This window comes from Chrysochloris asiatica, unplaced genomic scaffold (genome assembly GCF_000296735.1).
Source record: "Chrysochloris asiatica unplaced genomic scaffold, ChrAsi1.0 scaffold00007, whole genome shotgun sequence".
Taxonomy (NCBI): Eukaryota; Metazoa; Chordata; class Mammalia; order Afrosoricida; family Chrysochloridae; genus Chrysochloris; species Chrysochloris asiatica.
In genome coordinates, this window is record NW_006408525.1 from 27,223,409 (window position 1) to 27,245,261 (window position 21,853).

The window sequence follows — 21,853 nt, forward strand, 5'->3', positions numbered from 1 at the left end:
TCAGCCTCCTCCTGTCCTCTGTGGCATGAAGGCCCCCCTGCTCTGACACCCAGGGCCCAACTATAACTTCCTGAGAGACCTTGAGGACTTACTTGGCATCCTGGGTCTCGATCAGGCTGCGGTAGGTGGCGATTTCCTGCTCCAGCCGTGTCTTGATGTCCAGCAGCATCTTATACTCCTGGTTCTGACACTCCATCTCACTGCGGAGCTCACTCAGCTGCTGCTCAATGCTGCTGATGACGCCCTGGATGTTCTGTAGCTGCAGAGCGTAGCGACACTCTGTCTCTGCCAAGGAGCTCTCTAGACCGGCTTTCTGGTGAGGCAAGGGAGAAGTCATGATAGGAGCCAGGCCAGAGGGGCGTCTAGAGGGGATGGCCAGGCAGGGAGCCATGGGAATACCATGCTAAGCTGGGACTGCAGCTCGATCTCCAGACCCTGCAGTGTGCGCCTGAGCTCTGTGATCTCTGTCTTGCTGGTCTCGATCATGGTTGTGCTAGAAATCACCTCCTTGTTCAGCTCGGCGCTCTGAAATTCAAGCAGAAGCTAGTGGAGGAGCCCAGATATGGGGCCCAAATGAAGAGGTGCTGTGGGTGAGAGGGTCAGAGCACCTTGCTGTGGAACCATTCCTCAGCGTCCCGGCGGTTCTTCTCTGCCATGGCCTCGTACTGCTCCCTCATCTCAGCCAGCACGCGGGTCAGGTCAATGCCTGGAGTGGCATCCATCTCCACGTTGACCTTGCCTACCACCTGGTTGCTGAATTCCTTCATTTCCTGTGAGGGTGGAACAGGAAGATGTGTGAAGCTCCCCATTCCTGCTACCCTTGGATCTGAACCCTGGGGAAGTACCAAGAAAGACCCTCCAGACCCCAGAGTGGAAGCTGTCAAGATGCCCTCTCACCTCCTCATGGTTCTTCTTCATGTAGGCCAGTTCCTCATTCAGGCTCTCGATCTGCATTTCCAGGTCGGTCTTAGACAGGGTCAGCTCATCCAGCACCCTGCGCAGGCCGTTGATGTCGGCCTCCACGCTCTGACGCAGGGCCAGCTCATTCTCATACCTGAAAGATTGCCAAACAAAATTGAAAACGCAACTCACCAATTTTATCTGACTGTCCTTAACCCTGAGCTGGATTCTGCTATATCTCTAAGACCTCTGCTCCTAAAATGCCCCAGATTCCTTTCTCAGCTGAGCTTTTATCTAAACTAAGAGACTGCTGGAAAAAGCAAACTAGAGAAACAAACTCACTTGAGCCTGAAGTCATCCGCAGCCAGCCTTGCATTGTCAATCTCCAGGACGACCCGGTTGTTGTCAATAGTGGCTGCCAGGATCTGCAAAATACAGAAGAATTCCCCTCCAGAGTGACCACGAGCTTGGGGAGGAGGACTACGAAAACGAGGGAAGGAGCTGCTTTTGGTCACATGAGCTGGGACAAGGTAACCAGGTGCCCCCAAGTGTGCATTTAAGGATAACGACCCCACTGAGATCATCTTTAATTAGTCAGATCTCCATAGCCTCAGACTAGCAATGTTCCAGACCACAGTCATTAGAATCTTCTCATTGGAGTCAGGAGGGACTCAAGTGGGCTCTGCATACTTGGAGTTGGTCTCCCAGCTGAGCATGAGGGAAATCCAACTAATATTTCCCTGCATTTGAATTTCTTTTCTAAGCTTTTCTATTGCAAAGCTCTTAGAAACCACCCCACCTGGCTGGGGCTCAGCCCAGGTTGGTGGCGTTCGGTTCCAACAAGCTGGTAGCCATGACTGAGAGAATCTAGACTGAGAACTATCTAAGCCACTGACCCCCCCCATCACCCCAAGTTGGTTGTCACCAACTGAGAAGAGCAGTTTAAATGGGGCTCCTACAAAATAAACTGTTATTTCCAGACGGATGAATGAACATGAATCCCTTTCTCTATTGACTTTAGACATTCTTAGAGGCTTTTAAAATTGTCATGGTTTCCAAGCAACTCAGTAGAATAGGATTAGAGAGATGGAGTCACTAATAGGATAACTGTTTGGAAAGCAGTAAAAATTTAAATAAACAATTGACATGAGTAATAAGACCAATAAAAATGAATAATGGGAGAAAATGCATTTAGGATGTTATGGCCTGAGGAAATTCATCAGGAGAAGACTCTGGGTAGTAAAACCTAGAATTTTCCCCTGCAAGAGAGTGAGAACTCCATCTGCATAGTCCCTTCTGGCCCTGGGATACTGTGTTTCCTGCCTTCACATTCGACCCTGCACTGGGAACCCTTCTCAGCATCCCAGGGCTCACCTTGTCACGAAGCTCCTCGATGGTCTTGTAATAGTGACTATAGTCACGCTCTGGGCTGCTTGGGCTCTGCTTCAGACTCCAGTCTCTGATCTTCACCTCCAGGTCGGCGTTGGCCTCCTCCAGGGCACGCACCTTGTCCAGGTAGGAAGCCAGGCGGTCGTTGAGGTTCTGCATGGTGATCTTCTCATTGCCAGAGAGGAGGCCGCCATCGCTGCCCCCAAAGTCACCAAAGCCACCACCAAAGCCACCACCAAAACCACAACCCAAGCCACCTCCAAAGCCACTACCAGCCCCACCGCCAAAGCCACCTCCAAATCCACTACCAGCCCCACCGCCAAAGCCACAGCTCATGCCACCTCCATAGCCCCCAGATGATCCCCCAGAGACAAAACGGGTTGAGCAAGTGGAGACATTGCGGCCTCCTCCCAGCTGGCAAGAGCCACCTCCAAAACCACCTCCGTAGCTGGCAGAGGAGCTCTGCAGGCGACAACTCATGGTGCAAACGAGATGGTAGACAGGTGTAGACAGGAGCCTCACTGAGCCTGGGCTGAGAACGGTGGCTCTTCCCCAGAGTGGACGCTTTTTATGCACCTTCCACGAGGGCTGGACAACCTTCCCATCTTCTCTCCTCCCATCCCCACCCTCAAACTTGATGCCAACTACACTTCTGATTCCCACAAGCCCAGCCCCCTCTGCTCTCTAAGGTAGGTTGTGCCTTTTGGGGGTGGCTTTTTTTTAAGCCTTCACAAAAGAGATGATTCAGAGTGAACTGTGTTCTGCTTGAGACTACCCTTTTGACAATTGAATTCTATTTCACCTTTCCACCTAAGGTGTATATTTCCACAGGCTCTCAGCCCCACCCAGTAAGAGAATGAGGACTGAGTTATGAAGGTCGGCCTCAGAGCCTCACAAAGCAAGGGGTGACCCTGTGCAGAGCGACCCTGTGCTTGGTGAGGTCACCACAGCCTTGAGCTTTGCTTCTTCCAGTTTCTAAAACTTCTGACCCAAATGCTCTATATCCTTGTTAATATTTCATCAACTCCAGTTCTCCTAAACACTCTGATGACAAACTTTGATCAGTTTTACAGAATCAGTTACCTTAGAGCTGTGGAGATGGGTAAAAACATGGCTCCAAGACCATAAGAAAAAGCCAAAGGACCTTCAAGGCCATCGGACACAACTGGGGAAACTGAGGGTCAGAAAGACACACTACATTATAAGAATAGTTCATATTCCCAAAGAAAAACACACTACATTATAAGAATAGTTCATATTCCCAAAGACCTTACCATGTGCAGGACTGGGCTGTCTCATTGAATATCTGCAATAACCCAGTGAGATGGGTCCTATTATTCTCCCCATTTTTCATGTAAAGAAGCCGAGCCTTAGGGACAGTCAGGACTGAAACCCCAGTCTGGTTCTATCTGACACTAAGGGTCATGTTTTGAAGTACATCCACCTTGATGTCTAACCACCACCCGGAACATCCCGAGCACTTCCGAATGTTCCTTGTGGTCTTTCCCACCAGAGGTAACCGCTAGTCTGACTTCTGTCACCATCATTGTGTGGAGGGAGTCTGAGCGAGTTTGCTCTGGGGTACATGTGACGATGTCTGGGGGTATTTTGGCTGTCATAAATGGGAAGGTCCTACTCGTCTCTAGAAGGCAGAAAGCAGGGATGCCGCTAAACAACCTACAATGTGCGGGACAGCCCCTCCCCTCACCCCCAACAAGGCATCAGCTATTCAAAAGGCCAAAAGTCATCGCTGACAAGCCTGAATTCATTTACAACCCAAGGATTTAATTGTTCCACTAGACCACAGCCAGGTCCAGAAGGAAGATCTTGCAGTAACTCCTGAGTAGTGTCCTACCTAGTGACCAGTCACATGCCATCTGGTACAGTTTGTGAGTGATTGATCCAAAAGGCCACGGAGGAGGATGTGACCGAGGACCTGGGGCCAGGGCCCAGCTGAGACACCTAGGATATGGCTGAGAAAGTCTCAATGGCTACTCCGCGACTTTGGCTATGAAGGCCATGCATACTGTGTGAGGCTGGAAAAAAAGAGGCAGCCTTTCAGAGTCCAGGAGAGAAGGAGAAGATTCCAGAACTGAAAATGGAGGTCCTTGCACTTGGCTTCCAGCCCCCATCCATCAAGAGTCAGCAGCCTTCTGGGCCAGGCAGCCCATAAGGGTCTTGGGACAATAGCCAGGAGCTGCACTGGGGTGGCAAACGCTTGAGGTTATCCTGAAAACGTCTTTGCTGATTCAGCTACAAGACCAGAAAATAGAGAACTGAGTCAGGGATTCGCATTCTTTGTCTTCCAGGGGTAGGGAAGCAGGCCTGTGTTCACCCAGTGGGTGTCAGCAGGAGAAAGAGGGCCCAGGTGTGCCGCTGCAGGGCACTCAAAGATCAAAGATTCATTCATGCTGACCCCTGCCCCTGCCCTGCCCTGCCCCTCTGGCCAAGCTGATGGCTCAGCTCTCTCTCTCTGAAAAGAGATGATTCCGCCCAAAGCAGGAGCTCGCCCTCTCGGTGGAGGATCAACACTGACAGAAGGAGATTAATGGGACCTGCCAGGTCTGGGTGACGGTGCCCCAACCCTCCCCAGGCTGATGAGCAGGTTCAGGCCAACGCCTCTGGGAGTAACAATGCCACAGATCCTCCAAAGTCCCAGTAGAACAAACACAAGTGGCCGGGGCATGCCTCCCCTCCCAGGTCAAGGCCCAGCCCTCCTCCCACCCCAAGCAGGCCTCATGGTTCCCTGACACAGGAATGCCTTCCTCTGACCAGGTGAACAGAGTCTGATGCACTGCGGGCACACGCTGGCTGCCCCTCGGAGAGGAAGCTGGGCAGAGGCAGAGACCTGTCCCAGGCACTGATGCTGAGACAGAGGGGCTAAAAGTTTCTGCTTCACTTTCTGGCACAATAACACCCAATTCAGCCTGCTTCCCAGTAACGTTTCAAGGGAAGAGACAGAAACCCTGCATTTATGAGCAGCCCCCAAAAGCAAGACCCATGTGTTGCATGTTGTCATTGAGTCTCACTGCAGTGGAGGTGGGTTTTTATTAGCCCACTTTACAGATGAGGCAGCTGAGGCTCAGGGAAGACATCGTTATTCAGGTCAAATAAACCTGCGCTCTGGCTCATTCTACCACACTTGGCGATGTCCCGGCAGCTTTGTTGTGAACTCAGGCATCTGATCTCTAAGTGTTTCATTCTACATGTGTTATAAAACCAGAAAAAAGCCAATCTCCTGCCATCAAGTCATAGTCACCCTGTATAGGGAGGTGTCCAAGGCTGTAAATCTTTATAGGAGCAGAAATCCTTACCTTTCTCCCATGGAGGTTTGAACCGCTGACCTTGCAGTCAACAGCACAGTGCTTATCATAACTACAGTGACACGAAGGCTTCTTATGTGTGTTATGAGATGGTAAAGATACCAACAAAACCAAACCCCAGTCCACTGCTGGCAACAGGATTCCGGCTCATAGTGACCCTAAAATAGAGTAGACCCTAAAAAAAAAACTCTATTTTTTATCAGACCCCTTTTTCAGATGAGTAAACTGAGACCCAGAGAGGTTAATTATTTACCCAAACTCAAAAGTTTAATTGTGTCAGAGTCAACATTCAAGTCTTTAGTTCCAGGATCTGTCTTAACCCTTTCCATCCAGTGTTAGTGCTGTCCCCAGCAGCAAGGCATTGTCAGCTGCCCTCTCCAGCCTCAGATCCCCTACCTGCCCCCAAGCCTGACCATCCCTGTAAATGGACATGCTTCTCATTGTCCTTGGTGCAGCTGGTAACCTGTCTTCTGGAAGTCTCTGTTGTGAGCCTTAAAGCTCAGTGGGTCTTTGGGATTCACCCAGTACTGAAAGTCAGAGAAAGAGTTATGACAGGAAAGTTTTAATCCAACCCCTTCATTCCATACCTAGGGAAACTGAGGCCCAGTTGGGAAACAAGCAGAAAAGTGTGAAACTGGAAATGTCTGGAATCAATTTCCAACTCTACCAACAATTTACTGTGGGCCTCAGTTTCTTCAGCCTAACAGCAAAACAGTTTTGAAGTTTCCTTCAGCAACACCCTTCTAAATTGCTTGTTCTCAAAGACTTGTCTAAGGTCACCAGGTTGTTCATCAGCATAGTTGAGGCTTAAACCCTGTTCTCATCTCCTAACCTAGAGCTCTTGGGATCAGGTTCCTCCCTACCTGCCTCCGAAACCCTGATGGTTCTTCCACAGGGAGGGGCCTCCCCAGGCAGGAGAAATTCAGCTGTCAGCTCCTTACGTCCCCTGTGTTGACAGCTACCTGTGGCAGGACAGGTGACCACCAAATACAAGTGAGCCATGTTTGTTGTTGTTGTTAAGTGCCACCGAGTCAGTACCGACTCATAGCAACCCTGTATTGGATTTCCAAGGAGCAATTGGTGAGCTTGAACCACCAACCTTGAGGTTCAAAGCGACCTTGCAATCCAGTGCATTAACCACAGTGTCACACCAGAACTCCGAGCCATGTTAAGGACAGGAAAAAGAAAAGGAGACGTTCATTCATTGGTTTAACAATTATTTATTTAGCATCTACAAGATTCAGAAGAGTCTTGGTGTGGTGCTATAGGATAAGCACTGGACTGTTAACTGCAAGGTCAGCAGTTCAAACCCACCAGGGCACCTCAGAAACCCTATACACGGTTGTCATGAGTCACACTTAGCAACAACAGGATTCAGGAGTTAAGTGATTGGCTACTAACTGAAAAGTTGGTGGTTCAAACCCACCCACAGATGCCTCAGAAGAAAGGCTTGGCAATCTACTTCCATAAAGATTGTTGTTGTTGTTAAGTACCGTGGAGTCGGTTCCGACTCATGGTGACCCTGCGCGGGGTTTCCGAGGCTGTAAATCTTTAAGGGAGCAGAAAGCCTCATCTTTTTCCCACGGAACCGCTGGTAGTTTCGAACTACCAACCTTGAGGTTAGCAGCCCGATTCGTAACCACTACACTACCAGAGCTCTACAGCCCAGAGAATCCTATGCAGCATTCTACCCACAACACAAGGAGTCAGCATGAGGCAGAATCAACTAGACAGCAAAGGTTGGTTTTTTGTTTATTTTCCTGAGAACTCAGAACACAGACCATTCACAGGGACCTTCACATATCATCTCATCCAGTCAGAATACTCTATTTACATGTGGGGAAACTTAGTCCCAAAGAAGAAGGACCAGCCTAAGTGCTCCACAAAAAAATGGCAGGCTTGCCCACTCTGTGCAGCCCCGCCCGAGCAGAAGACACACCTAAAGTCCTAATCTCTAATCCAAAACCATCCTCTCTCCGTGGAGCTTCACCAGCTGCCGGCTTCCCATTGGCTGGACACCCAACCTGACTCCAGTCCGGGGCACGCAGAAGGTGTGCCATCGCTCTCAGAGGCTATTTGAGGGTTAAACAGGGCATGAGCCACACCAGGGTGCAGGACCTCACTGCAGGTCAGGCAGGGAACAGGACAGGCAAACTCCAAGGACCTCTCTGACAGTCTCTCCAAGGACATCAGGAGAGCAGAAACGAGACCTTCAGGAAGATAGCAACAGCCATCACTCCCGCCCACACCTCAGGGTCCTACGCTGGGAAAGCGGACTCTGGGTGCAGCACAAGGGCAAAGCCCGTCTGCACCTTTTACAGAGGTGGCTATTTTTGCAAATTAACCGCCGAGAAGACCATTTGCTGGCTGCTTAGAAGACCAGAAACTTCTCTAGAGATACTCAAAGAACCAATGAGGTAACAAATACAGTCAGGCCACCGCTTAGACCACCAGGAAGGAACCCAGCTCTTTCAGGGGTGTCAAAGCTTTGGGCTTCAGGGTCGCTTAAGCCACAGCACATGAAAGTAAAGTTAGATGTAAGAAAAAGCTTTCTGACAGTTTTAGGCATTTGAACAGATTGTTCGCAGAGGTTATAAAGTGGGTTTCAGATTAGCACTCCGTCTACAGCATCCTCAGACGCCAAGGGGTCAATTCCAACTCACAGTAACTGCATGCGTGCAGAGCAGCACGACTCCACAGGGTTTCCAAAGCTTTCGGAAGCAGATTACCAGGCTTGTTTTCCAAGGTGCCTCTGGGTGAGTTCAAACAGTGGTGTCACTGGAGTTGGTGTCATCCGACCCCACCCCACACCCCACACCAGCAGACCGCCTGCCATACGTGCAGAATCCTTACTCAGGTTTACCATCCAGTTTAACCATAGAATAATATGTGATAAATGTTGTAATATGTCTTAGATTATATGCGTATTAACAACAAAATTGTTTTGTAAAATCTTTCTCCATTGAATTGAAGCATTGTTAGTTACATTATTAGTAACTTGAGTAGAAGCCTCTTGGAATTTTTCTCCTTTTCCTTTAATTACAACTTCATTCTCAAAAAAGTTATCAATAGAGTTTCACAAATACTACATGCCACAATATTGTAGCTAAAACACCAGAAGATTTGGCATAGTCAACAGTTATAAAGACACCAGCAGCAATGAAAACAACAGATGAAATCACATGATTCAAAGCATCATTGTAATTGGATAATAAAGACACTTCTAACCAGTGTGCATTGTTGTTGTTGTTAAGTGACGTCAAGTCAATTCCAACCCATAGTGACCCTATATAAGGTTTCCTAAGAGCAGCTAGCGGGTTTGAACTGCCAACTTTGCTGTTAGCAGTCCAGTGCCTACCCTACAGTGCCACACCAGGACTCCCAGAGTGCATTAGAATTTTCAAAAAGTTAATTAGCACAGAGTGTTAGTTTTGTAGGTAGATTGAAACATACAATCTGAGCTTATAAAAAATGTCTTTGTTGTTATAACTAATTACAGGGATATTTTTATTTTAAAAATAAATTTCTGCTGAAACACAGCACAAAAATTTGATAGTGGTGTCACCCCCACTAACAGTGTTCCCCACTGTGGTCCACACTTCCCTAGTGATGCCATTGGGTTCGATGACCAACCTTTTGGCTAGTAGGCAAGTGCTTGAGCATTTGAACCACCCAGGAAAGCCCAAGGGAAAGCAAGGGTCTGGAATAGAGACATGGGTCCCAAGCTTCTTCATTCTTTCATAGTTTGTGAGCTCAGTCAAGTTATTTCATTTCTCTGACTCTGAGTTTCCTCTTCTAAAAATAGGTTCACACGGGCTTCACAACTGTATCGTGAGAGTAAATGAGACGCCTTCCCCAAAATGGAATATTGCAGACCCTCCAAATTCTGTGTCCTTCCGCCATTCCTAAGGAATATAGCTTCAACATGTGTTCTCAGGAAACACATTCTTACTGAATCTCCTCCAGAAAAGGCAGGTGCTCCCTCTCTCCAACCAGGGCTGTTGGGCAAGCCCCCTCAGCAGGCTTGGCTCTTCCTACAAAAGCCCATTCTCTGGAGAACAGAGATGCCTCCAATTTGCTCTTCCCAGCCGTACTCAGAAATTGGTTTGCCTTCCTTGCCCCGCGCCCCCATCCTCACCCCAACCCCTAAGCCCAGCCCAGATTCCTTTCCCCTCATTTCTTGCTCCTCTGTCTGGGGCTTTGAATGCTGGAGCTCAGAGAAACCAGTCCCATACCAGAGACAACAAACCAGGTGTTCTAGCAGGCCCAGGGAATAGAGATGCTTTGGACCAGGGAACAGGAACAGGATTTACACCAGGAGAGCAGGAGGGGGCATTTTACACATATGCTTGGGAAACTCCAGGAGGACTTCCAGGAGCTGGTGTCTTTTACTCTGGGCACTTTAATGGCAGAGAGACATGCCCTGCTGGGGAGGAGGCGGTAGCTGTGGGGGGTTGGTAGGGTACCAGCTTTGCAAGAAGGGAGAGAGAAAGCTGTGTTGGCAGAGGTGGCTCTGGAGGTCGGGTGTGGCTGGCTAGAATGTTGGAGAGGATCTAGCGGCTTATATGATCAGGGAGGGACCCAGGTAAAGGCTGGGAAAGACAAGGCCAGATGACTTTAGTGTTTGGGTTGCCATCTGTTATTATTATTATAGTACAGATGTATGTATGACATCTGCCATTTCAACATTCTCTGCCAGTTGCCATCAAGTTGTCTCTGACATTCTAGGCATGGACAACTCAGGGACATTGTGTTTATCACGCTGTCCAAGCAACACCATTGTTGGTTTCCACATCTTTCTGTCACCCTTAGCAGAAGCTCGGTGTCCCCTAAATAATATGTTCCCCTTTCCCCCTCCCTTCCCACTCACCCTTAGTAACCACTACTAAATGTTCCTCTCTATCAACTTGCCAATTCTAGATGTCTCATATAAGATGTTTATATACTATTGGGTCTGTTTTCGCATCACTAAGATGAGTATCATAAATCCTGCCTCCACCCCCATGCCAGTCATGCTGATCAGATGAGACAGGTGTGTGTGGGGGGAGGGGGGTATGCCTAGCACAGTGCCCGCCATATGGTATTGAGTCAACAAAGTCTGTCATTCACTAAATCATTAATTAGTAAATGTGCCAAGTTCTGTGCCATCAGGACCAGCTGCCATCTAGTCTCTGTCCACTCATGGTGACTCCATGTGTATAGGGTAGCACTGTGCTCCACAGCGCTTTCAGGGCTCTAACCTTTGGGAAGCAGTTCATCAGCCATTTCTTCCAAGGCAACTTTGGGTGGCTTTGACCAGCCAGCTTTTCAGTTTGCACCATCCACTAACTGTGCTATTGTTGTTAAGGACCATGGAGTAGGTTCCAACTCATAGCAACCCTGTATAGGGTTTCTGAGGAGTGGTTATCAATCCAGTGTTTATCCTACAGCACCACATCAGGACCCCAGTGACTATGCTAGTGACCCCAAATTCTTAGAGGGAGACTTCTACCTCCATCTACATCTTTGTCACCCTGTGGGGTAAGCCAAAAGATCAAGTTCACCTGAGCAGCACTGGGTTTGTTCCCGGCACCAATCCACTGGGCATCCCAAAGAATGAATTATGACCATTCCAGGAATGGCCAAAGTCAGGAGAGAAATCAGTATAGTGGCCCTGGGCCTCCTTAAAGATCACAGACTAACCTAGGCTCCAATAGGGAGAAATAGACCCATTGCAAAAGGAAAAGCAAGTCTTTATTGCATGGACAGACATCGTGCAAATGAACTACACAATACAGTTTCCTCCACCCCCCACTCTAGAGCAGGCAGGGGTGAGCCTGTGGAATGACAGCGAGCATGCAAAGCCCCCAACTAGCAAGCAGAGGGGCCACCTGCAGCAGGCCACTCTCTGAGAACAGGAACTGGAGTTAGCTTTTCCAACCCTTCCACCCAGCCTGGGAAGGGTGGGGCTGACAAGGGATATTTCTCCTGCGCTGAGAGTTCTTAGATCTCTCTCTTCCGGGAAGACACTATATTCCCGTCCACTGACTCCTCCACATTGATGCGGACTTTGCTGACGCCGCCACCACCTCCCAGGGAAGCTATGGAAAGAAAGAGCACGCTTTAGAAGGGGAAATCCCGCCCTCCCTCCATCCTAGGTGGCCAGGACCTTAACTGAGCTCCAGGAGAACTGGACAACACCCCAAGAATGGCCACTGGCCAGGAGGTCTGATGCTGGATTATTTCTCAAAGAGGAAGGTTATGGCAGCAGCAGGGGACTAGTACGCAGGACAAACCCAGTGCTGCAGGGACGCCCTTCAGCGAGATGGATGGCAGGGTTTAGAAGTGCATCTGAGCAGCAATATTACACAGTACACATGGGAAATGTGGGGCCTGAAGGAGAATCATGCCCTGGGCAAAGTCTGTTCAACCTGAGAGGCCACCTGGGGCCAGTACAGGGCCCTCTGGGGAAAAGGTATTTCCACCCCCACTGGAATGTTTGTCCTCTTTCTCCTCCCTCTTTATTCCAAGATAAATGGTGGCTTCAACAATGTTCCCCTTCCCCCTACCAGGAGACTTGAGCTTCTTACCTTCCCTGGTGCCAATGCCAGCCATCCTGAAAGAGAGAGGGAAGCAGATGGAAGCAAAGGGCAAAAGCTCAGGTCTCCCTCATTGGAGGTCCCTGTGAGCAGTTAAACTGTCCTTCCAGCCCCCATACCATCACCTCCCCACAGGATTGTCTTCTCTAGGCACTGAGACATCCAGATAACCCTTCCAAGTCGGCCACCCCAATAGATTGATTCTGATGTACAATAGTATTCCATCTATGTCATGCAGATAATGGAACCAGAATTAAATTTTAGAAGACAAGTGTGGTGCTGCGGGTTAATGTGCTGAACTGCAAAGTCGGTTTGAACTGCAAGGTTGGTGGTTCAAGCTCACCAGCCGCTCCTTGAAAACTCTATGTGGGATCACTATGGTTCAGAACTGACTCGATGGCACTTAACAAGAGTCCTAGTGTGGCGCTGTGGGTTAATGCACTGGACTGCAAAGTCATTTGAACCTCAAGGTTGGCAGTTCAAACTCACCAGTCGCTGGATCCTCAGATAACCCTATACAGGGTCACTAATGGGTTGGAACCTACTTTATGGCAGTTAACTACAAGAACAAACCCAACCTCTATCCTTTACAGAAAAAAATAGGTCTAGACATAGGTGAAATGACCTTCCCAAGGTGTCACAGCCAAAGACCAAAGTCCAGAGTCCAGAACTCATTACTCCTTACCCAGTTCTCTTTGCATCATTCCACACTACCACTTGTGGCAGGGAACACTCTCTGTCCCTTTAAAATGAATCTGTCCCTTTAAAAAGAACCACAGCCCAGCCCCTGCCTCCCCTCCTTCCCAGTACCCCTCCTCGTACTTGGCATCCTGGCCCTCAATCAGGCTGCGGTAGGTGGCGATCTCCTGCTCCAGCCGCGTCTTGATGTCCAGCAGCATCTTGTACTCCTGGTTCTGAGCCTCCATCTCACACCGGAGCTCACTCAGTTGGGTCTCCAGGCTGCCGATGATTCCCTGGATCTGCTGTAGCTGCGTGGCGTAGCGGCACTCAGTCTCTGCCAGGGAGCTCTCCAGACCGGCTTTCTGGTGGGACAGCAGATGAGTGGACACATCAGGCTGTCTAGAAACCCAGCAGGGGCAGGGGGGAGGAGAGGGACCAAGTGGAGTGCGGGCGAACACCCCAAAGGGTTTAAGCAGTCATGGAGGGTGGGCGTGACCACTGTGCCCAGAGATGCTGGGTACAGATGGGTGGTCCTACCATGCTGAGCTGGGACTGCAGCTCAATCTCCAGCCCCTGGAGTGTGCGTCGCAGGTCTGTGATCTCCGTCTTGCTGGTCTGGATCATTTCCGTGTTGGAGGCCACCTCTTTGTTGAGTTCCTCAGTCTGTAAATCACCCACAAGAGGAGTAAGCCTTACGACCTTCTCGGAGACCTGGAGAGCTAGGTTGGGGCTGGAAGTCAGCCCACCTTGCTGAAGAACCAGGCCTCAGCATCCCGGCGGTTCTTCTCTGCCATAGCTTCGTACTGCTCCCGCATCTCAGCCAACACGCGGGTTAAGTCCACGCCTGGTGCTGCATCCATCTCCACATTGACCTGTCCCGCCAGCTGACTGCCAAACTCCTTCATCTCCTATAGGTGCAAGGAGCCCATTTAGAGAGGGCAGAAGAGAGAGCCAAGGGTCTAGGGTTCTGTGTGCCCATCTAGCTCTGCCCCTAACCCACCTGAGGCCTTGGCACACCCTCCCTGGGAACTGCTGTTTCTTCTTGATTGAAAAACAACTGACTGATTGATTGATGGAGGTTTGATCACCTGGACCTCCCAGTTCTGAGGGTCTCTCTTCTTTCTACTGTATACCCTACCAAGGGAGAACCCCAAAACAGTAGGGCTCTGTGCAAGCTCATGAAGAAAACCAGAAGGGTAGCAGTCCACACTGGCCACCCTGCCTGGCTGAAGGTCAGAAACGAAGAATCTGGGTCCACCCAACAGAGGATAAAGCGTGATGCAGCACTTCCTCTCCATGGGGCCCCTGGATCTGACATGAACGGGGGATGCATTTCTGAACCACTACACCCTTTTGCCAACTCTGAGGAAGCACCGCTGCTCAATCTGTTCCCACCACACCCCAGCCCCTAGCCCACCCTCACCTCCTCATGGTTCTTCTTCAGGAAGGCCAGCTCCTCGTTCAGGCTCTCAATCTGCATCTCCAGGTCAGTCCTGGCCAGGGTCAGCTCGTCCAGCACCCTGCGCAGGCCATTGATGTCGGCCTCCACGCTCTGACGCAGGGCCAGCTCGTTCTCATACCTGTGGAGAAGGTGAGGCAGAGCTAAAAGTAAGGAAGGGGAGGAATATGAACTGCTAGAGCCAGGGGCAGGAAAACATGGGATACCAGAAGGGGAGAGGGAAGTGGGAGCTCACTTGAGTCTGAAGTCATCCGCTGCCAGCCTGGCATTGTCAATCTCCAGGATGACACGGGAGTTGTCGATGGTGGCTGCCAGGATCTGCAGGAGATAGGGAGTTGGTGGCCAGAGGATGCCTTCCCTTTTCCCTGCTGTTTTCCCTGTCCTACCTCAAGATTTGAATTCTCTCTGAGAATCTCCCCGCTGAAGTCACCTATGGAAACCTGAAGGGTCTTAGAGCAGAGTCTGCCTCATCCTGAGTGTCCATTACTTGGTCTGGCCCCACACCATCCACCCAGGGACACCTGAGGGACTGCCCTCACTGTCTCCAGGCCCTGAAAGGCTGAGGAGCAGGGCTGCCTGGAATCCCCTGTGGGAATGTCCTGAGAGGGCATGGTGGAGTGGGGTGCTGTAGATTCCAGGACTCCACCAGCCTCTTCTCTGGACAGTTCATGGTCTGCTGGCAATTCTGCACACCTTGGCACAGCCAGAGATCTGCAGAGCCTGGAGGACAACTACAGAAGGCATTTTGCAGAGATGGAAGCAGGACCCAGTGAGTGATCAGGTGAGTGAGTGGGCAGCAGAGCCTGTAATGAATTCCCAGGTTTCCTAAGTCCCAACAGTGATGTTGGCACTCAAGACATCTTTAAAGGGTGCAGCAGGAGATCCTGGCATTTAGGGGCATGAAGCACCACTCTTGTAAAGAAGTAGCAGAGCAATTTCTGTAGGTCCTTGCAGAGGGTGTGGAGTGACAGTTAGTCTCACCTGTGTCCCCATTGGTCCCTCTGACACTGACTGCCAAGTCAAGCAGATGTGTGCCAGCATCTGAACCTGAAAAGCATTCCTTCCATTCCAAGTTTACTGAATTTACACCCCAGAGAGTGAGTCCCTCGAATCACTAGTACCACTGCCCTTAGGGACGTGTGCAGGGCACCCCTCCTACATGCTCTCCTCAGATAGTGAGCACTCACCTTGTCACGGAGTTCTTCAATAATCTTGAAGTAGTGGCTATAGTCGCGCTCTGGGGTGGTAGGACTCTGCTTCTGGTACCAGTCACGGATCTTCACCTCCAGCTCACCATTGGCCTCCTCCAGGGCACGCACCTTGTCCAGGTAGGAGGCCAGGCGGTCGTTGAGGTTCTGCATGGTGATCTTCTCATTGCCAGAGAGGAGACCGCCATCGCCACCAATGGCACCAAAACCACCAAAGCCACCACTGAAACCCCCACCAATGCCACTTCCAAGGCCACCTCCAATGCCTCCACCAAAACCACCTGCACCTGCACCAAAGCCACAGCTCATGCCACCCCCATAGCCCCCTCCCAACCCCGAGGACACAAACCTAGTGGAAGAAGCCGAGATGCTACGACCTCCACCTCCCCCGCACAGACTCGCCCCACCAAAGCCACCTCCCCCAGCTTGGAAGGAAACTCCCCGGGTAGAGCCACCACCCCCAAAGGTGGAGGACGAGGGCTGCAGAAACGTGGTGGTCATGCCAGGCAGCGGTGCGGGGAAGGTCTCAGCAGTAACAAGCGCACAAAACTGCAGGACCAAACAACACTGGAGCGCTGCGCCTTGCCAGCCCTCAGCCTGGGGTTCCTTATATATCCTGAAGGGTGTTGTAGGATCGGAGTCTCCTCCCACAAAAAGAAGCCGACTCCTTCTGCATTCTTGACAAATACAGCTGCCTGCACATCTCTACAGGACTGAGGCAGAGTTTTTCTCTTCTTTTTTTTTTTTTTTTTTTCTGTTTCAATGCAACAAAAGGAATGATTCAGAATTAATGGTGCCTTGCCCTGGGCCATGGTTTTAACACTTGGATTACAGGTTTACCTCTACACTCCAGGAGAAAACGGAGTAGCAGGCATGCTTTTATCCAGCACGCCTATCAAAGCTTCTGCCAGAACTGTTAGAGAGGCTGAGCCCTTGGTTGGGCTGCTCTGCTGCCCCCAGCCCAAGACCATCACCCTAACAAGGGCAAGTCCACCTCTGTGTTTGAGGGTCCACTTCCCCATTGCTGGTCTGCGTTCTCTTAACCAACAGCTGGTGCATGAGCCTGCAAGGCTGGGGAGAGGGAGCTCTCAGGGATCACAGAAGGAGTGCTGGGCTCATAGAGTCAGGCTAAGGACAGGCCAGGGGTCTGGAGTCAAGTTCCAGCTGGGATGACCAGAGGAGCCAGCATCTTCCCTTCGCAGATGCAGAAAATGGACACTCTCCCAGCTGCACCCCCTCCCGCTTCTGCAGCCTCCTCACCCCCAAGCCCATGGCACTGAAAACTCACAAAAGCCCACAGGCTGACAAGGAGCTGATTGATAATCCCGCTACCTGCCAACTGCACATGTCACTAAACCTGTGCTTGCTTGGGGGACGAGTTGGGGCAAACATCTACAGATAAGATTAGGACAAGTTCCAGAGAGCCCCTGCCTCCTCCAGGAGAGACATGTCCATGCTTAACAGGGTCAGATTAACCCTGTTTGTCCTGTCAGGTGCTGCAGGGCTGAGGAGGGGCCCCAGAAAGTTCTGAACATTGTGGGGAGGGAGGAGGAAATGAGACACCTCTGAGAACTTGGAGACCAAAGCCTCACTTTACAGAGAAGGAGAGTGAGGTCAGAGAAGGGCTTCGATCGCTCAGAACTCTGTTCTCCCCACAGCAGCTCAGGGCCCCTGCTCTCCAGAGATACCTGTGGGCAGTCTCCCGGAAGGCCTGGCCTAGTCCTCCTGTGTGAGTGGGAAGCTAGAAGGTGGAAAGGGGAGCCAAAACTGGGCTGAAGAGTCCTGGCCTAAGGCTGCAGCAAGCTGAGGCAAACAGGACTTTGGAGTCACTGAGGCCTGGGTTCAAATACTGATTCTATCAGTTACCACTTAACCTATTACTTTTAAGTCTCAAATTTCTGAGGGGAGTGGGGGTACTCTCAGCTCTCACAGGAAAGCCCTGAGGCCAAGGAACCCCCATCCTGCCTCCTCTGGCTCCCCAGCTCTTGGTGGGGCTGCTCAGTGGGGTGTATGTCCAGTACCTGTAACTCCTGAGGACTCTTGCCAGGAGATATTTTTAGTCTGAGCATCATGCCCTGGGAGCCAAGAGGCTTAGCAGCCTCACTCTCCTATAGCCAGCTCCTACTGGGCAGTGTACCAGGAAGTTCTTCTTGCTGCAGAAACAGTAACCCTGGACTCCACTGCACATTTCACAGTTTGTCTCCTCTAATCCACACTCCCAGAGATGACCTCTGTCCCTGAGGCAGAAGTTAGGACTCAGAGAGGTAATGTGATTTGTGCATGGTGGCACAGCTTCTAACAGCCATTCAAACAGAGGGCAGGAAAAAACGGTCACTTCACAGACTTCAGATTCTTGCTTCTGGACAGGGGCTTAGGTGGGGGTGGGCTCCTCCTCACTCAGGTTTTCATTGAGCTGGACCTCCACAGTGCTGGGCCAAGACAGTGTAGTAGTGTGATCGTGGGTGGAAGGATATTGTCTTTTCCTCGGAAAGAAAAATAATCAAACTCAAAATCAGCCAGAGCTCATTAAACCTCTGCAGACATCACGGCCCCAGCAATTAACACAGGAGCAATTACCTGCCATCACCCCAGGGTTAGGGAGAACTGGACCCTGGCCAGTGCCTCTTGGGCACCCTCCCTCTCCTCCAGAAGCCCCTCGAGGTAGCTTTCCCTATAGCCCAGGCCCACGTCAGAGTGGATCTGCCCCTCACTCATTGCCCCCATCGCAAATCCCTGGATATGGTCCAAGCTCAAGGTCTCAAGCTCAAGGTCTCAAGCTCAAGGTCTGGACAGATGCCCTAGGCCTGCTCATTAGTGCCAGGCAGAGATGGCTGGGTGGTTGGGTCCCAGGCCCTGCCCCATGCATTACACCCAGGAGACTGTGGCAGTTTCTGTCCTTTGCTCACAGCAGGTAGACATGCCATCTCTAGAGCTGGGCCTCCCCTCCTTGGGATGGGACAGAACAGCCCTATGGAAAGAGGTGTGACTCAACCTCTCTGAGCCCAGTTCCTGGCTTGAAGTTGGGTCATGAAAACCGACTCCAGATTGAGGCCATAGTGAACATTTAGTGGCAATGCGAGGAAGACCGTGGTGTTAGGTGTCATCAAGTCGATTTACAATTCACAGCGACCTCAAAGGACAAGGTAGAACTGCTCTACAGGTCTACCCAACTCCTCACAGCTCACAGATGGAGATCACCAGGACTTTCTCCCTCACCTCTGTGGAATGGTTCACATTACCAAGCTTTCAGTTACCATCTGAATGTCCAACGAATGTTCCATCATTTACTACGAGGAAAGAGAACGCCGTAAGAGCTAGAACCCATCCCCAGCTCCCCGATTCCCCATGGAGTGGCCGTGGGCACAGCATCTGACATGGTACCTGGAGACTTCACTTGGAATTCCTCCTTTCTCATTTATTAGGTGTGTGATTTTTGGTAACCATGCCCCCTCTCTCTGCACCTCGGTCTATCATTTGGAGAAATAGAAATCACTCCTGCCTGGTCTGACTCACAGGGATGGAGCAAGGTGACCAACAGGAAGCAACTTAGCAAACAGCCAAGTAGACATGGTGACAGAGTGGGGGAAACCTCACCCTACCCCCTTCTCTCCCCACCATCCCAGCCTTCTTGATCTGGACCAGACTTTAATCAACAAAGCATCCAAGCTTCCTGGTCCCCACAGATACATCTCCTAGACTGACACAGAAAAGTGTTCCTATGCTCGCCTTCCCCACCTCCAAAAAACGTACAAAGGAAGGCTTCATTCCTGATACCCACACTTGCAACCCAGTTACCTGCCCCACCTATGTGGGCCACAGCCACATTCCTGGGGCCCCACAGGCACAGAGGAAGATTTCACTTATGACAATGGAGGCTTTCATGGGCAGGAGACAAATTCTCTCTGGGCAGTCCCAGCCTAGAGGTATGACTTGACCTCTGACCTCCAGCTCCCGGGCCTTCTGGGAACTTCAGAGAGAGGGCAGGAGGAGGCTTATGGGTGCTGGAGGCCAGAGCAGAGGCTGGAGAACAGCAGGGAAGGGTACTTCAGCCCAGGAGTCGAGCATCACAAGTGCCTGTTTGCCCCTCAGCAATTGTGATTTGGAGCAAGTGAAATCAGCACAGGCTTATTAGCATGTTGTATGATGGGACCACGGGCCTTCTTAGCTCTGTGCTGGGCACACAAAGCAGCAAAGTTTCAATCTCAGGGGGCCTTCTAGCAGTCTTCAAAGGGACCAGGAAGTGGCACTGGTATCCCTGGCTTGCCTCTTCCCTCACAGGGTGAGTGTGAGCGGCTCAGCCAGCGGGGAGAGGACTGCTCTGTGGGCCTCGTTTACCTTTAATTGGTCTCAGTTCTTGGCAGCTGAGCTGTAAACCACAGGGGCAGGGCCATACCCACCCAAGGGCAGAGTTGTACCAGGAAGCTGGGACTTGTGTTCCTTTGCTGACCCAGGGAGGCCCTGAGGCAAGCTCTAGTTGAGGGTCCATGTGGGAGGTCTGGGTCACAGCTAGGTCCCATTCCAGGCTCTGGGCCCAGGTATGGACTGGTGGGTGTCAGGGGCTATGAGGGGCTGCCCTGAACAGATGAATATGTTAGTACATGCAGGCAGAGACACACCGTGCAGGGACTGCCTTCTCTACTTGCTCAGAACAGGATTTGTCTGTCCCGATTACTCAAGGCCCCAGTTCCTGCTTCAGGTAAATAGAGAAATGGGTCCGAATAAAATGGCCCCAAGGGATCCCAGCCCTAGACCTTCACAAGGAGCAGCAGTAGAATATGCTCAAGGATTTGACACAGGTAGTATCAACTCAGGGAGACTGTCTGGGCAGGGTGGCACAGGGGGCCAAGAATTAGGAAACCTGGCTCTGTTCCTACTCACTCTGTGGTTTTGGACAAGTTACTTAACCTCTCTGAATCCATTTCCTGATCTTTGTATGCAGTTCATTCTAACCTTTTGGGATTGCTTGATTAAATGTCACAGAGAAAAAGTTACTAAGCACATATAGACACCAACCCTTCAGAAAGCATGGTAGAAAACAATCTGTAAATAAAATCCATAGTTTCAAATCCCATCTTTGCGCTGTGTTAGAACAGTTACATATACAACCAACCACTTCACTTTTCTGAAGCTGTAAAATGGGAGCAATGCTTATTTCAGAATTGTTGTAAGGAAATGAAGAGCTAGATCAATGAAAACTCTTGTAAACAGGGATTATATGAGTGTTCTATGGACTTTGATTCCAATAAAACCTAACCAGAGCCAAGTCCTGGCCCATGCTCATGGGCAAAGACAACAGAACCAAACATGCCATCAAGTTTTATTGACAATTCTGGGAAAGAGACAAGGTTAAGGGTCCCTCCCCTTTGGTACCCTTGCCCAGGAGAACCCTCCTGCAGGAAGGCAAGAAGCCCAGGCCTCAGATGGGCTTGGTAGTGGTGAGCAGGTCGTTGTAGTGGGCGTCCTGGCCCTCGAGCAGGCTGCGGTAGGTGGCTATCTCCTGCTCCAGGCGAGTCTTGATGCCCATGAGCTGCTGATACTCCTGATTCTGCCGCTCTGTGTCAGCACGCACATCACTCAGCTGGACCTCAATACTGCTGATCATTGCCTGGATCTGTGCCAGCTGTGCCCCAAAGCGGGCCTCCGTTTCTGCCAGTGTACTTTCCAGGGCAGCTTTCTGAGGACAGAGAGGAGGGTGGGATTCAGCAGAGCCTGGTCTCCAGAGAGAGCACAGCACAGCCATCCGCCCAGCTTCCGCAGGGCACACATACCATGCTCAGCTGTGACTGCAACTCAATCTCCAGACTCTGGATGGTACGACGTAGGTCGGTCACCTCCGTTTTGCTGACCTGGAGCTGCTCCGTGTGGACAGCGACCTCCCGGTTCAGATCCTCAGTCTGTAACGATGTAAGAAGGGAGTAAGCATTTGGACGGGTGAGTCCTGGTGTGGCGCTGTGGGTCGATGCACCAGACTGCAAAGCCATTTGAACTGCATGGTTGGTGGTTCAAGCTCACCAGCTGCTCCTTGGAAACCCTATACAGGATCACTATAGGTCGGAACCGACTCAACGGCACTTAACAACAACATAGCTGGGGAGCCTCAAACACTCTTTCTTTGCCCCCTCCCCAAAGGCCACCTGCATGCTCTCCGTACCTGGGTGATGAACCAGGTTTCAGCATCCTTCCGGTTCTTCTCTGCCATGACCTCATATTGGCTTCTCATATCACTCAGGATCTTGGCAAGGTCGATGCCTGGTGCAGAATCCACCTCCACGCTGACCTGGCCACCCACTTGGCCCCTCAGGACACTGATTTCCT

General features: G+C 50.9%; 3 protein-coding genes across 4 annotated transcripts in view; all 3 read right to left on the bottom strand.

Moving 5' to 3' along the window:
- Window positions 1-88: 88 nt before the first annotated feature.
- Window positions 89-2,769, bottom strand: KRT13 (keratin 13). Of its 2 annotated transcripts, XM_006832630.1 has the most exons (7): window positions 2,626-2,691; window positions 2,275-2,496; window positions 1,243-1,325; window positions 898-1,054; window positions 609-770; window positions 400-525; window positions 89-313 (listed from the first exon to the last, which is right to left on the bottom strand). In XM_006832630.1, exons 2-7 carry the CDS (start codon window positions 2,446-2,448, stop codon window positions 89-91), a joined length of 927 nt encoding a protein of 308 aa, XP_006832693.1. In that variant the 5' UTR covers window positions 2,449-2,496; window positions 2,626-2,691. The 2 variants fall into 2 exon arrangements, with proteins under 2 accessions (XP_006832693.1, XP_006832692.1); XM_006832629.1 differs by having other exon boundaries at window positions 2,275-2,769.
- Window positions 2,770-11,594: 8,825 nt separating this feature from the next.
- Window positions 11,595-16,069, bottom strand: KRT15 (keratin 15). The gene is made up of 8 exons (XM_006832631.1): window positions 15,518-16,069; window positions 14,566-14,648; window positions 14,295-14,451; window positions 13,618-13,779; window positions 13,409-13,534; window positions 13,013-13,233; window positions 12,182-12,207; window positions 11,595-11,692 (listed from the first exon to the last, which is right to left on the bottom strand). The coding sequence occupies exons 1-8, from the start codon at window positions 16,037-16,039 to the stop codon at window positions 11,595-11,597; spliced, it is 1,395 nt and encodes a 464-aa protein (XP_006832694.1). The 5' UTR covers window positions 16,040-16,069.
- A 4,885-nt stretch (window positions 16,070-20,954) lies between these two features.
- The window catches only part of KRT19 (keratin 19), a 3,570-nt gene continuing 2,671 nt past the window's right edge, over window positions 20,955-21,853 (bottom strand). Inside the window, exons 4-6 of the mRNA XM_006833693.1 lie at window positions 21,690-21,851; window positions 21,307-21,432; window positions 20,955-21,212 (exon numbers count right to left, since the gene is read on the bottom strand). Of these exons, the coding sequence (XP_006833756.1) occupies window positions 20,955-21,212; window positions 21,307-21,432; window positions 21,690-21,851 (546 nt within the window). The remainder of the gene's footprint in view (window positions 21,213-21,306; window positions 21,433-21,689; window positions 21,852-21,853) is intronic.

Excerpts from the sequence above, each read along its gene's own strand:
- KRT13 (XM_006832629.1), bottom strand. The coding sequence starts at position 2,769 with ATGAGTTGTCGCCTGCAGAGCTCCTCTGCCAGCTACGGAGGTGGTTTT. Across the intron at positions 1,326-2,274 it reads TCGAGGAGCTTCGTGACAAG|ATCCTGGCAGCCACTATTGA; the intron begins GTGAGCCCTGGG and ends TGTATTTTGCAG. Across the intron at positions 314-399 it reads TGCAGTCCCAGCTTAGCATG|AAAGCCGGTCTAGAGAGCTC; the intron begins GTATTCCCATGG and ends TTGCCTCACCAG.
- KRT15 (XM_006832631.1), bottom strand. The coding sequence starts at position 16,039 with ATGACCACCACGTTTCTGCAGCCCTCGTCCTCCACCTTTGGGGGTGGT. Across the intron at positions 14,649-15,517 it reads TTGAAGAACTCCGTGACAAG|ATCCTGGCAGCCACCATCGA; the intron begins GTGAGTGCTCAC and ends TATCTCCTGCAG. Across the intron at positions 13,234-13,408 it reads TGCAGTCCCAGCTCAGCATG|AAAGCCGGTCTGGAGAGCTC; the intron begins GTAGGACCACCC and ends CTGTCCCACCAG.